This window comes from Xiphophorus hellerii, chromosome 4 (genome assembly GCF_003331165.1).
Source record: "Xiphophorus hellerii strain 12219 chromosome 4, Xiphophorus_hellerii-4.1, whole genome shotgun sequence".
NCBI classification, from domain to species: Eukaryota; Metazoa; Chordata; class Actinopteri; order Cyprinodontiformes; family Poeciliidae; genus Xiphophorus; species Xiphophorus hellerii.
In genome coordinates, this window is record NC_045675.1 from 29,871,354 (window position 1) to 29,886,493 (window position 15,140).

Here is a 15,140-nt window from a genome sequence, read left to right on the forward strand (position 1 = left end):
ACAATTACACTGCTGTCTGTGGTATTATCCCATTGTGTTACTGAGGGTGTGGGTCTAAGAGAGAGAGGAGCTCTGAGTGGCTATAAATGGGATCAGTGTGTGTCTAGAAAGAGCAAAAATGAAGCAGACTGTGGGAAGCCCCCCCGCAGACTCCTGTAATCCTGTCAGCTGAAGGCCTGGAGAGACTGCAGGGGTAGAGCTACAGCAACGATTGTATTTTTTAAAAATGCACAAGTCAAGACAATATTTTCCGTAGGAGTGTCCAAGCAGTTCCAAACAGCTGTGGAAGTTTAAAGAGAAATAGATTTGGCCCTCACTCCACCCACTATTGTTTTCGCCGTCTCTTTCTTTGACAGTAATGACGGTCTCTCACACACAACAACAAAGAACACAACGTGTGTTTACTTCATCCATCAGCGCTGATAAGTCCTCCCTTCCCCGCCCTCTTCAACACGCCTCCTTTCTCTTGTTCTTTCAATCATTTTTGGTCGTGCTGACAGTCCCAAAAAAAAAAAACAGAAAAAAAGAAAGCATTTCTACAGAATGCGCACATCTATGAGGTCTGACGTGTCTTTCATACGCACGTGTGCATGTGTGGGAGAGGACTGGGAATTAAAAATGAGCGAATGCCAGTTCTCTGGTCAGAAGAAATTATAGGGAGCCCCCTTGCCAAAACGTACAGCTAACGGAGAGAATCGCACAAGATGTTCTGTAGGTGGTTGTGGAGCGGACGTGTGCTCATTTGGGTGCAAGAACAACTTGGCGTGAACATGTTTGTATGCGCTACATTAAATGCATACACGTTAATTAGATGAAACTACATGAGCGAACGTGTGTGCAAATCTGTCACATTCACACTGTTCCACAAACAAAGTGATGTCCTGAATCAGCCCAGACCTCCTGCAGTGAGCCACATGGCTACTGGCTTCTTGAAATAGACAACAATTGTATCAGAGAAACAATTGGTGAACTGCAGGTAAATATTTGTCGTGTTGGGATTCGAACTAAATTGCTCACATGTTGAAATATTTTAAAGTATCCATTTCTAATGCAAAGGTAGTTTTATGTTTTAACCTGTCATGAAAAACGTAAGGTGGGATTATCATTGCTCTTTACTAAGAACAAGAAACCTGGTTCAGGCTGGCCATTGAAAGATGATGAAGCTAAATACCATCCAATCTTGGAAGACTTCCTGTTATTAACAGTTAGACCTGAGACTGAGGCGAGTTTGTCTTCCAGCAGGTAAATGACCCAAATCATGCAGCCAGAGCCCTTAAGGAATGGTTGACAAACCAAAGGGCTTTTTGGGAAAGACTCACCAAACAGAAGGAACTAAGGGTGTTTTCACTCCTGATTGTCCGGTAGAGTCGGTTCAATTGGGGACCAAAACTGCGACATTTGTTATTGCATTTTCACCTGGTGGGGTTTGCTTTCACGCCGACAAATGAACCAAACCTTTAGAGAAACCTGTTCCCCCAGTCACCTGTGGTGGCGGATCAGCAAGAACCGCTGAAGGAAATCACACAAAAACATGAGCGTACCTTCCTTCTTCACAAAACGTAAACAAAATGGAGGGCCTTCAGATTTTAGCGGTTGTAGGATTTCTCATTTGTCTTTAGTAAAAGACCTCGAGCTGTTTCTCCTGATAACAATAGACTCTCGCGTTTGTTTTGGATTAGCTTTCCCACAATCCCTTGCATTCATATATGCATTTGAACCACACCAGAGTTAATTTCTAATGAACCAAGATCTAAATTTTTTGGCAAACCAGAGTTTGCATTTTTGGTCCACATCAGGGTGAACCAAAAGTGCATTCACAACTACCCAAATGAACTAGACTTTCTGGGCAAATGATTAAAGAGTTTGATTAAAGTGGACTAAGCAGGGCTGGTCTGAAAGCACCCTACGGCTACATTAAAGCAGACTTTTTCACCGCAGTGAATGGTCCAATTCCAGTCTTTTCACCCCTCCTCTACAGAATTTGCAGTCAGTTCTCCACAAAAGACTCTAGCTAGTAGTTGCGCTTTGTTTTTATTCACTTCCTTTGTGACAAAACTGTCAGCCCTCAAGAACTTTAAAATCGATCCACAGTCGGTGACATTCATTATTACTTCCGTGTGTGCCATCTGCGTTCTCCTTCTGCGCATGTGGGTCGCTTTGGGGTTATAAACCATTGACACAGAAGTCTGATGGTGGTCACATTTGCTTGTGCCATAAATCTGGGCACTGCTTGAGCATCAAAAAGAATCTCACAGTAGATTCACAGTAGTTATTTTATTCAATAACTCAGATGAGAACAAGAGGGCAGTTTCTTTTTACTTTGGGATTCAATTATTCCCTCCCACAGGATTGTCCATTAACCAGTATATCAGATGACAGCAAAGGTCTGAGCAGGACAAAGCAGGTTAACCGCTGAAAGTGGTTGCGTGGGTGTGTGTGCGTGTGTGTGTACCTCTTCTGTACTCTGCTTGGCGATGTAGATGACACTCTTCTGACAGGCTTCATCCAAACAAGCGGGGAGAAGGTGATCCTGATAGCCATCTCCATCTGCCAGAATGAAACGCAAAGTAAGATCAGGGAATAAAAATACAGGGTTGAACTGAAGAGAAACGTGAGACTTTGCTTTCCCGCAACTGTGCTATTTTAATATTCTCATTCCATCTCTACTCCGTGAATTTGTTCTGCTGTGACTTTGAGAGCAGCAACGTTTCAGGCAACAAAGGAGTAGGTGCTGTGTTTTTTTTTATTTTCCATGTGTGAACTGGATCACAAGAACACCTGCTTGTTTTCCACCAGCACACACAAATCCTAGCAGCACTTGTCTCTTTGATGTCTTTCAATAATGTCTCTAGACTTGAACAATGAGTTCCCAACTCTTTTTATCCAGTACAAGTAATTACTGCCATTTCATTAATATTAATTGATATCAGGATTAAACCACGCGGGGTTTATTTGGAGTACAAGTTAGAAGTGAATTTCCCTCAGTTAAAACAGAGGATATTCAAAACCAAAAGGCTTCACTGGACCAGGTTCAGCTGTAGCTCAGGTTTATGTAAAAGGAACAAATTTTCTATTTGGTGATGCTTAACAAAATGTTTTTGATAAAATGTAAAGCTGTTGTAACATGAAGTTATTTTGTTATCCAAAAGGTTTGTTTTAAATACCACAAGGTCAAGCACCAGGACTAAATATGCAACAGAAAATATTTTGAAGAGCAAAGGGTGTTGACACCTTGGCAACATTGAATACATACATGAATCCAAATATCAGAGAAGGCTGAAATTTAGAAACAAATATTAAAAAAGATTCCTGGAAAACTCCAGAGCAGAACAAAAAGTCTGCAAATGTACAAGTGTTAGACGGAAAATAGTTTTTGAAATTAAAAAGATTTTTCATTATATGATGAATTACTACCCACTGCTACCAACATTGAGTAGGCCACTTTCTGCACCATTGACAGCCTTGAGCTTTTAGACCAGTGGTTCTTAACCTGGGTTCGATCGAACCCCAGGGGTTCGATGAGTCGGTCTCAGGGGTTCGGCGGAGCCTCTGCCGCGGAGGTAAAGACACACTTGTGTAAAGTCGTGATGACACGCCCCGCTTGGCCATCACTTGCTGCAGAGGATCATGCTACATTGCTCAGCCAATCAGTGCTGCGGGGAATTTAGTGCGCACAGTATCAGCAGCTGTCGTAGTTGTACGTCGTGTGGTTTCTTTCTTAATATTTTAATCCATACTAAATATGTCGAGCAAAAAAAGAAGAAAATGAACAGACTTTGCTCTGAAGATGCACTTGCCAAGGTGAAGCCACGCCTCTCTGAACTGGTCTCCCAAAGACAACAGCAGAAGTCACACTGATTTGCAGGTATGTCATTTGTGCAATACTTTATTCTGGCCCCAAAAAAGTATTTTGTGGATTCAAAATGACAAAAAACTAATTAAATTTAAAATGTAAAAAATCAAGTTATTAAAAAATTTTTAATTCTTTGAAAAAAATTCAAATTTATTTTTAATTAGTAAAATAGTAAAGAAATATTTTGGGGGCTGAAATTCTTTTATGGGGCCGAAATATTTTTTGGGGGCCAGAATAAAGTAATACTGTAACTTGCTGTGAGTTCATGGTTTTGTTCTTTGAGCAAAGTGACGTTCATGCACGGCTCATTTTGTGCACCAGCAAAAAAACATATACCCATGTCTTGAATTTGGAAAAAAAAAATATTTTATTTATCACTAAAGAAGGGTTCGGTGAATGCGCATATGAAGCTGGTGGGTTCGGTACCTCAAAAAAGGTTAAGAACCACTGTTTTAGACAAAGAAATTGGAAATATGGATTTTAAATTTGATCGTGCCAGTTGACTATTAACAAAGATTTAATGCAATATTTGTGACCATGAATCAGTCCTTGCATCCACTCTGTGCTTTAAGCCTCCGTCACGCTGATTAACATACCACATATTTTGGCATAACTACTTCTTGCATGGGTCTAAACATGAAGAAATGTAATGGCCTTTGTAAAAAAATATAACAATAATAATTGCTTAGGAAATATGTGTGCTGTTTCTGATGTGCTACTGTGTTTTGAAAGAGGTGTGTGTGTGTTTGCATGAAATGTTTCGGTCCTTCAGAATCCAAGTGGTAAAATAATAGTTAAATTCTTCAGAAAGAAGGTCGGGCCACCAGCTGTTGCACCCGCTTCAATTGTTCATCATGAGAAAGTTCCACAAATTTTCATCTGCACAGACAAGGCGTCGGCAGTAACATGTGATTAATCACATGTAAGCACAGTAACATGTGATTAGTTTATATTATTGCTGCTACGAGATTTGAGTCGCATTTTCGATGTATTTGAATGCGACTGTAAAGCATTCAGTTGGCATCACTGAATGCAACTGTAATGTCAACTGAATGGCATTACAGTTGCCATGACATACGCAGGTATGCGCCATGACATCGCGCAGGTATGCGATGTTATTGTCTCAAAGATCAGTAAACTTTAAAATCTAATGAACTTTAAATCTCCAATGACGCAAAGGAATACAGAATGTATTATAGCATGCCACCTTTCTTCATTGACATCTTTTAGCCGAGGAGACAGGTCAGGATGGGTAGTTGTTGACTACAACAGCCGACTGCAAAATACTGTGTTTTGAAATCTTTCTAGCCTTCTATCCATCCGTCCATCCATCAATTTTCCAACACCCTTGTCCCTAGTGGAGTCGGGAGGGGTGCTGGAGCCCATCTCCAGCTAATGTTTCGGGCGAGAGGCGGGGTCACCCTGGACAGGTCGGCAGTCTGTCGCAGCTTTGTAGCCTTCTAGACTTTATGAAATGGCTTACTTATATGGTTGGAGTAAGCCCAAGAGTAAGTTGCCTTTAAGGCAACTCAACCCATCATAACCAAAGGCCATTAAGAACCGAAGGTAGCATGGTGAATAACTCAGTGGCGATAGGAAAAAGAAAATAATAATAATAATTAGCACATCATTCTTTTCAACGCATGGTGATTGTCATGGTCTATAAAATCATCCAACATTGTAATAATCTGTCTTGTTAGCCTTTCAAATAAATAAAATGCTTGTCATACAAATAAAGCTGCTGTGAAGTATCATCATGTCGAGGAAAACTGGCCAGGCCTTTGTAACGCACAGCATGCTAGTCACATATACTGTACAGCTTTTTATTATCTTTATAAAAACAAAGCTGGACAAAACTTCTCTTTTAAATTTGTCTTTTAAAATAAACATCGTTCTCGCCAGAGAAATCTCAACAGTACAAAAAATTTTTTAACCAAGACAAGCTTTGCTCTGCATTCTTTTGACAGAACAGGATGTCTTGCATCCTTTCTTAATTGGCAACAAATTCTTTAATATTTGGTATTGGTCCACTAAGGAAACCATTAGATTTCTTTGGCGGTACACAATAGTAAGCCGGCGTCTGTGTGTCATCTCGTCACACAGAACAGTTTCTCACACAGGTCCTGACAAACGTGTAAAATTTGAGTAGCTTAGAGGGGAAGCTTAGCTTAGGGGCATTGATTCATGGATGAAGAGTAAAAATTAAGCAGGACCCACGGAGTCATACTTTGCCTTGGGTGTGCTGTTAAAACTGCAGTTCAATAAGCTGCAAATGGATGTTTGCAGGAGCTCTCCAGAAGAAAACTGATAATGGAACAGTTGCAGATAGTATTTTGTTTTGCGTTTCAAAGTCAGTGAAGTAAAGTGTGAACCCACTAAGGAACTCAGCGGCTGTGCTTGGCATCACTTAGCAACATGGGAGGTTTCCGTTATGCATCTAAAAGCCAAACCGGATGGATGGATGGATGGATGGGCGAGTGGGTGGATGGATGGAAGATTTTCACTAATTTGATAAGCATCTTAGTTTATGGTTTACATTCCAGGAGGCTGTTCTTGTGCATTTCCGCTAACTGACAAGTTTCATGCTGTGCTCATAAAGTTGTTATTTTAATTTTTTTTTAAAAAGTCGTTTTTAGCCCGGGTTGCCACTGCTCTGTTAATCCAAATTTGCTTCAACATGGTAAGAGCCAGACTCCCTAGCAGATGTTGTGCCCTGTGGAAGAGGAGAACCGAATGACTCTGATGATGAATGACAGCGCAAAGATGGGGAGGAGGAGAAACTCAAAGTGGCTGTCAGGGGCAACTGAGCGAGAGGCAGAGTGGGAGAAAAAGAGATAGATAATTAGATGCTGAAAAAGCTAATAAGTCAAGATTCTGTGAATTTAAAAGACTCCTTTTCATGGTATAAAACATGCAAAATGTCTAGTTTGGACTCTATAGCATTCTAAGTTTAGGGTAAGCATCAGATTAAAAAGAAAACCCGACATGGATGGAAGGACACATCCGAACGGGCTGCAGGATTGCTGCTAATATCTACCGGCACATGTACTGTAACATATGGTGGGACAAAACACACTCCCACATGCCCCCACCAGCAGAAAATAATTCAGACGTGAGCAATGCTTTCTAATTAGTTGCATTAATGTTGAAACAAGGCAAACAAATTCAAATAAGAGCATGTGTGCATCGAGGCGTGCTCTACTGGAAAGTTTCGGGGCCGAAACACCAAGGTGGAGAAAAGCAAAAGGTTTAGGAGAGAGTCAGTCCTGCTGAGGTTATTTCTTTGATTATTCAGTTCTTCAGCACACACACTCCCCCATCCTACTTGCCCTTTCCTGCATCTTCCATCTCGTCTATTCATCTGACTCTGTAATAGTCCTCTTTACTCGACCACCTTCGCCTCCTCAGTCCAGTCGCCTTTTTTCCTTATGCTCGCCTTTTTACCTTTCCTTCTATCTTTCTTTCAACTTCTCTCATCTTTGAGTCTGTCTTCCCCTCTCGCATTATCCCCTCGTACCCTTTCAGTTGATGTGTGGCATGTTGGAGACGGGTTGAGGGAGCTGTGCACTGAAGCTGCAGAATGGCGCTGGACTGGAGAAAACGGCATCAAGAAGGCAAAGTGGATAAAAAGATGAGAGACTGCAGACCGTACGATTAGGCCGTGTGACCTGGTGGCATTCATATTACACTCTGCAAAATATCCCGACGTCTGCCAATTATTACACGTGTTCACACAAACATACTTTGAGACATCCCACCTAACAGATGCTTGCTGTAAGATACGCAAAGGACAGGACCCTGCATTGGGTCACAGTAACAAACTTTGTCGGACAATAAATTGTCCCAGAAAGTATTGCAAGAATCAATAGTATTGTTTTTTTGAGACCATAAACCAAAAACAATCAATAAAACGGGAATAAAAAACACATACAACCGAAACAATGAATGAAAAGTCCCTGTAAACAAAATTGCCCTTCAAACAATATTTTTCATCAGAATGGAAATTACAGGACTCATTTTATTTTATCATGAGATGAATTGATCATTTCATTCAACCAAGAGGTTGCCTGCTGAAACTGGTATGTTCATAAAATGATCTATTCAAATCTTACTTGAAAAGTTGGGATAGTAATCAAACCCCTCCTGTAATCACTGACCGGTTTTGTCTCACATCTCTCTTATCTTCATCTCCCTCTACAGATCATAATAGGGGAACTGAAACAATACTACGCATCATTTGATATAAATATTGAAATAATACACCCAGTGAGGAAAATGGGGCACGGATTGAGAAGAATGAATAGGCAGAATAAACCCAACAATGGTAACAGTGATCGGTGAAGAAGACTAAAGAATCCCTTTAACAACAACGCAATAGTACAAACAAAAAGGAAACCGAGAGACAAACAAAGATATAAAATAATTAAAGTACAACTACAAAACAAACAATCTTTAACACAAAACCAAAACTGAATCCTTAAGATCATGAAAAGTGTCTCGTTAACACAGTACACCAGTATTGGTATATGTCAATACTGCAGCTCTGAAACCCCCAGAACTGAGGCTCAATGAAAAACACATTTATTCATTTTAAAAGTGCAAATTGGGAAGATGGTCCAGTTGGTAATTCATATTTAAGGTCACCACTTAACTGTGGTGAATGCCATTAGGAAAGAAGACTTTTCTTTCGGTAAGGGACACTTTGCTCATGGAGGAATTTTGATATTTGCTACAAACTGCATGTTAAAATGTGCAAATGACGATCTAAATTCAGCAATTGCAAACCACAAAAACTTTTGCATTAGGGCTAATGTAAACTCTTTGACAAAATGGAGCTTGGTTAGGTTTTTATTATTCCTCCTGGGACCTCTTTCCTTCATTAGGAAGTCTAGAGAGGGATGTCTTTGGCACAAATACACACACGTGGCACAAAGTAAAAGCCACTTTGATCTCAACAAGACAAGCAGCACTGCACTACATCTGTTTGAAAAAGGTACAGGCCTTTCTCTGGGAGTGAAGGAAAGTGATGGAGCCAAAAGAGAAAAAAGAAGAAGAAGAGCGTAGAAAAGCAGCGTAGGCTGGTTAACAAGACAGGACAGGACGGCCAGTAAAATTATATATAAAAAAATACAGGAATAGAAAAAAAAAGTGCAAAGTGGTTGAGGGGAGAATGAGGCTGACAGAACAGAGGGAGGGAGGTGAATGTTACACGATATAATAAGATGAGTGGAAAAAGAACGCCTGAGGGCAGAGTAGAGACAACTAGGCTGCGCACATGCTGACTTACCTGCCTGGAAGCACACACTTCATCACCCACACACACAGAGGGCATGATGACAGCCTTTCCCATTTTGAAAAAACACTTTTAAACATGCTGGGATTTTGCCGTTTCTAAAAACATAAAAATTTGCCCCTTTGCTGGTCTCTGTATTCCACCTGCACTGATGCCTGGTGACACATCCGGTTGTGAAACTTCACTGCGTTTTACCTAATGATGAATTATGCATCAGCCGCTGTCACTTTGAAAAAAGCAATTACTTGAGTGATCAGGCAGATGGTTGTGTTTTGTCTGGCATATGCTGTGCATTTATTATGGGAATCGGGCTAATAGCAGAACCGTTCGCTCATAAACACGAGACAGTGGACGGGTTTCCTATTGCTTTCCATGACCGTTCTAAAGGTAAACGCATGGCTTAAGATGAATCAATGCTTTCTGCACGAATAGAGAAAAAAATCTAATTTGTGAAAGGTAGGTTATGATTAAAAGTTCAATTTCAGTACGATAGTCTCATACTCGACTAAAATCACATTGTTAGCTTAATGTGTTTTGTGAAAATGTTTGGAGATCAAATAAAATGCATTGTTATTCTTTGTCAAATTAGAGGATACTGACAATCCACTGAATACGTATTAGAAACAGTTTAACTGGATGAGAACGATCACTTTCTCCAGATGGAGCGAGGTTCAAAACTGGCAGCCAGTAGGATGAAGCCCTACCACAGTGTTATATACCAATACTGTAGCCCTGAAACCCCCAGAACTGAAAGGGATGGATGGAAAGATGGACAGAAGGATAGACAGATGAGAAAATGGATAGATGAGTAGATGAATCTGTACATGATGGACTGATGTTAATTGAATTGTTGGATGATGAAAAACAACGGATGGACAGACGGACGGATGAGTAAACATGGATGGATGGACAGACGGACGGACAGACGGTGTTTAAACAGAGATAATAAACTAAGAAAACCAATATTTCTTATATGTTTTGTGCATGAATATGCTTCTCCTCTACTCTCAAGGCTTTAAAGCTACAGAGGACATTGAAAGAACATAGCTGTCTTTTAATCACAACAAATATCACTTTACAATCAGATGTAAAAATTAAAAAAAAATTTAAATGCATTGTACAATGAAAAATTATATTGAATAATTGCCCAATCTTCTGAGAAGGTCAAATGTACTACTCAGACTTAAACATAGTAACATCTGTACCTCTGCTGCAGCGCAGAACTTAAGCTTTTCAGCAGTTTTTAGACAAAGCCAAAACTGCAGTACAGGTGGAAAACAGAAGTTTTCCACCTGTACTGCAGTTTCTACAGAAGTACAGGCAGGCTGGCGCATACAGTCCTTTATGTGTTGAGAAAAATGTAGCGCTGAACAGGGGGAGAAAAGAGCAGGTAAAAGCAGAGAGTGAGAATTGACAATGTGATGTGTGATGGAAATAATTCCCACTCCAGATCACACAGGGATCCAGCGCTGCTCTCTACTCTGCCTCACATCGTCTCTACTTTCTATTTTCTATCCGTGCTGCCTACACCGTGGTGCTTCGATTTGCTCTCGTCTGTACTTTCTGCCGTGTAAGATATTCCTTATTCTGTCTCTTCTGTTTTTGTCCATTACATCTCTTATCATTTATGGTCAATTTTTTAAAGATAAAGACGGAGATAACAATCGTCCACGCTGCAGTAAAAGAGAAATGCATTCTAATAGAATTCAGTGTTTGCCAGTAATGTTGACAAAGTTAGAGCAGGAGGGAAACACATTCATTCTGTTTGTTAGTGGCCACGTAAATAATAGAATACATAGGAAGAGACAGGGGACACAACGCCTTACAAAACAAGATGGAGGATTCACTTGCCTTTGTGACCACACTTGGTTCTTATAGGATCCAGTCTACATTGTATATCGAATAATGCTAAACAATCGGGATAAAACAACGAATTTTTCATGGAGGTGAGCACACTGTCTTTTAGGATTCTTCCAATCAGCCTGATTTATAACATAAGAAACTAGAGATGCACCCAGACATCAGGTGGTGACTGGAATCAACATTTTTTTTTTCTTTTTTCTTGATTGGCCCTGATGTGTGACGAGCTGCTTGGAAATTTAAAGGTCCAAACTTTTTCTGCTCAACAGATATGCTTTGATGTGGAAAATGCTAGTGAAGAAGATTCAGACTTTGCTATTTTCAGTAGCAAGTTCTAAAATGAAGTCAGAGGAGATATGGAAACATTAAAATGTGATCAGTTGTTTTCATCATATCAAGTGGTTTAATCAAGCTGCATGAGAGCGAGAGAGAGCAAAACTTCAAGTAGATTAAAAAAAGGCCAAATAAAACACAACAGAGTCATTTTTTGCCTTTTGAGCTTTGTAACTATGACGGATGTGAAAATGGTGAATGCTTTTTACATATTTCACATTTAAAATGTTAAAAAGGCACAAAAGCTGATAGTGATGGTTGACTAATGACTATTTTAGCAAAAGAATTCCAGGACTATGGTCAAGTGATTAAAAAGAAAGTAAAATGCACTTTATCAAAAGATAGCAAAAGAAAATGAATATTGTTGTGTTAGGAATGCTTGACTTAAATCAAAATCCAAGGTAAAAATAATGAGGCTTTAAGGTTTCAAAGTCCTCAGAGGCGAGAAAACCTAATAAATTAGGCCCGGGAGCAGCCAGGCTTTAATTTAAAATTAAAAGCTTTGAAATGAAAACTGATAGCTCTGAAAACAAACAATGAAATTCTAAATTCAAGTAAATCGATTAAAGACATCAGAAAGTAATTGCATTGGATGGTCATAACTTTTTTTTCTTTTACAAATGGAGATTTGAAATCAACATAAAAGTTCTAATTGGTGCATCTCTGTTAGAAAACACCAGATCTGACATTGTTATTGATGTTGTCTCGCTTTGCCATCACAAAATATGTTTGACAAAATAATGTAGCTGTAAATCTCTGCGAGTTAAATGTATTTTTAATTATTTGCTGCAATGTATCTGAAGTTATCTAAATTAATCCACAATCACTCATTCAGTTGTTTGCACAGATCAGATTCGCTGGTGTTAGATATAACTCAAAATAATTGTAAAAAGTGACTGCAGGAAATTCATTTTCCAAATTAAATTTAAAAATGATTTCTTTTATGTTTAGATCACACGCAGAATATGGATTAAAAGAAGAAAGCAAAACAATGTAGTAAAATCTGACCCCCAGCTGTTGACAAAAGCATCTGAAGAAGAAAACATTGAATGAAAGACAAAAGAAAATAGGGAAAAAAAAGAAAAACTTTAAACTAAACATAATAGGGAGGGTAGGGGGGATCCAATAAAAACAACAAAAATACTGATAATATTCCAGAGAGAATATGAACATGTACATATTCAGACACAGCATACAGGACATTTCCCCTCAGGCTCATAGATCATCAGCAATTTGGGAAGGGCAAGTTTGTTCACTAAATATTTGATGGGCACCCCGAGCTGCAGTGAGATTAAAAGATTAATCTTGGCAGCAGAGATGTGTTTATCGGCGTAAAACTGTTACTGTGTGTTTGGCTGCGTGTTTATGTGCATGTGCAGCACAAAGAACTAAATTAATATTGAATAAACAGCGCTCAACCATTGACAGCTCTTTAAACAAACAGCGCAGACAGATAGAGGAGTGAAATATCAATAAACTAATTAAGTTTATTAGAATATTTAAGAGGGCTTACACATATTTAGCAACTAACTGTCATAATGAGTAGCACAGACGATTACCTATTTATTCAGCTGTATTGCACAGTATTTCCACAGTTCCAAACTAAAAAAAAAAAGGTTCTTTCTCCTGCTGACTTTGCTGTTTTTTTTCCAGACATAACTAGAAATGCTCAGTCAGCATGAAGTAGCAGATTTATAATCCAAAAAAAAACAAAAGTCAGGCCGTACACGAGTCGATATGCTGGGATATTTGGCCCGCGGATATTTAGGTGCCCCCTGCTGTTACTACTGAATTAATGCGAACAAGGTCTGACACTGTCTCAGACAGAAGCAGTGCTGCAGAATCAGCTGGATGCATGCTGACTTTGGGGAAGTCGTTTTTGTTACTGTGGGGAAAATAAAAGCAAAAATGATTATACCGATTTTAACGCTGCCCCCTCTCCCTCAAAAAAGAGGGAAAAACTTTCACTTAGCAAAATCTTTAAAAAAATCCAACCAGCTGAAACAGATCTGAACAGAAAGAAGGTTTAAAACTAAAAAGGCAGAACATTACGACCACCTGCCTAATATTGTTTTGGTCTCCCTAACTTTATTGTTTTTCACATTAGAGACAAGCTTAAGTAGCCGGCGTTGTTCTCCTCTTCTGTCCTCAGTGTGGTCGCTCTGATGGACGACCAAGGGCCTCTTTAGGCAGCCTGGAGATTTGTGAACCAGTGGAGATTTGCTGAGGAGAAACGTAAAGCTGAGCCTAACAATGAATCTCGCTGGCCAGGATTGTTTAAAAGGATAAGATCCTCACAAAAATCTGGCTCCATATGGGATTGTGGGCTTGTCTTGTGTGGGACTCCGTGCCTGTGACTGTGTGTGAGAGATAAGCCTCGTGGGTAAAGGGTGAGAGTGTGTGGTTTTTGTGTGCGTGATGAGAGGGCTGCAGTGAAACCGTCAAAGCTAGGGAGACCATAAGGTCTTATTTAGAATCCTTTGAAGCTAGGCGGCTTCAAATGCAGAAGCTTAAAAAGCCTAGAAGAAGAGAGAAAAAAATGAATCTGTCACACAGAAGTCACAAACACATTTGTGACCCCAAGGCAACCTGGCCAGGAATACATATTTACTTATTCTGTATTGTTCCACATAACTACTGCTATCCATTCCTCAAACCTCAACAATGCAGCTGTTTTAATGTTTTACAGAGATGTAAAATCATATTTCAATCAAAGCATTAGATGATACACAATCAAGCTGCATTCATGCTTTCTTTGTGAAGTACCATGACGCAGCATGTGTTGTCAATTAAATTGAAACGATGTCATACTAAATTGTTCTAATGCCAGAACTAGTCGTCCAACGACATTTTTTATGTTTTCACAAACAAAATGAAGGCATTATTTGCATTTGTTTCAACTAAAATAGTTTTTTGTTGTTTTTTTTTTACTGTGAAGCTTTGCTTTGTAGCTGAATCAGGTATGGACTCAGGTGTTCACAGACACACACCAACTTGGGCTGCGGCTGCCACTAGACACACCTTATATTAACAAGCACCATGTGCTTTTCAGTGACATTGTTGTTCTCCCATACACATCTGTTATTTGCTGCTGTCGCTTCTCGGTTCTCTGTTTTGATCTGCTTTATTCTCTCTCTCTGCAGATGCAGATTCCTACCGTTGTCTTCTTGTATTCTCCGTCTCCCTCTTGTTCTCACTTCTATTTCTCTCTCACTCTCCCTGTTAACGTTCTTCCCTACCTCTTTTCTTTCTTTCTTTTAATTTTCCTCTCCGTCTCAGTGTCTGTTCCTATTAATAAATAAACCCAAAGCAACTTCTAAATAAATTTTTTATGTATATCAAGCGGAGCATTTGTTTGTTTATTTGGATCCCCCATTAGCCACATCATAAAGAAAAAAAAACATTATTGCAAAAACAGTTACACTCACTTAATATAACATTAGTAGCTTAGTATAGTGTTTCATAAATGGGTCCTTTAAAAATTAATATCATAATGTCGCACTTGTTATTTTTGGTACTCAGACAACAATGCTCATAGATATACTGTCGGATAGACATGGAGGGAGGAAAGAAAACAAAGACGCATCAGATCACATGCTAACTTTGGCTTTTAATACATTAGAAAAACAACTAGCCCTTTTTTATGTTTTCAAACCTGCCAATTTCGACGTTGTTAATTTTTCCTACCTGGTATCTATACCTGCTATACATATAGCTACACCTGCTACACTAATAATTGAAAAGTAGATTTTCCTATGAATACAGAAAGATTTGTTTAAATAAAAAAGCATTAGAAAGCAC

At 39.3% G+C, this 15,140-nt stretch overlaps 1 protein-coding gene across 1 annotated transcript in view; it reads right to left on the minus strand.

Moving 5' to 3' along the window:
* Window positions 1-15,140, minus strand: part of itfg1 (integrin alpha FG-GAP repeat containing 1) — a 170,352-nt gene that overhangs the window by 114,426 nt on the left and 40,786 nt on the right. The window contains exon 9 of the mRNA XM_032560744.1: window positions 2,453-2,547. Coding sequence (XP_032416635.1) covers window positions 2,453-2,547 — 95 coding nt within the window. The remainder of the gene's footprint in view (window positions 1-2,452; window positions 2,548-15,140) is intronic.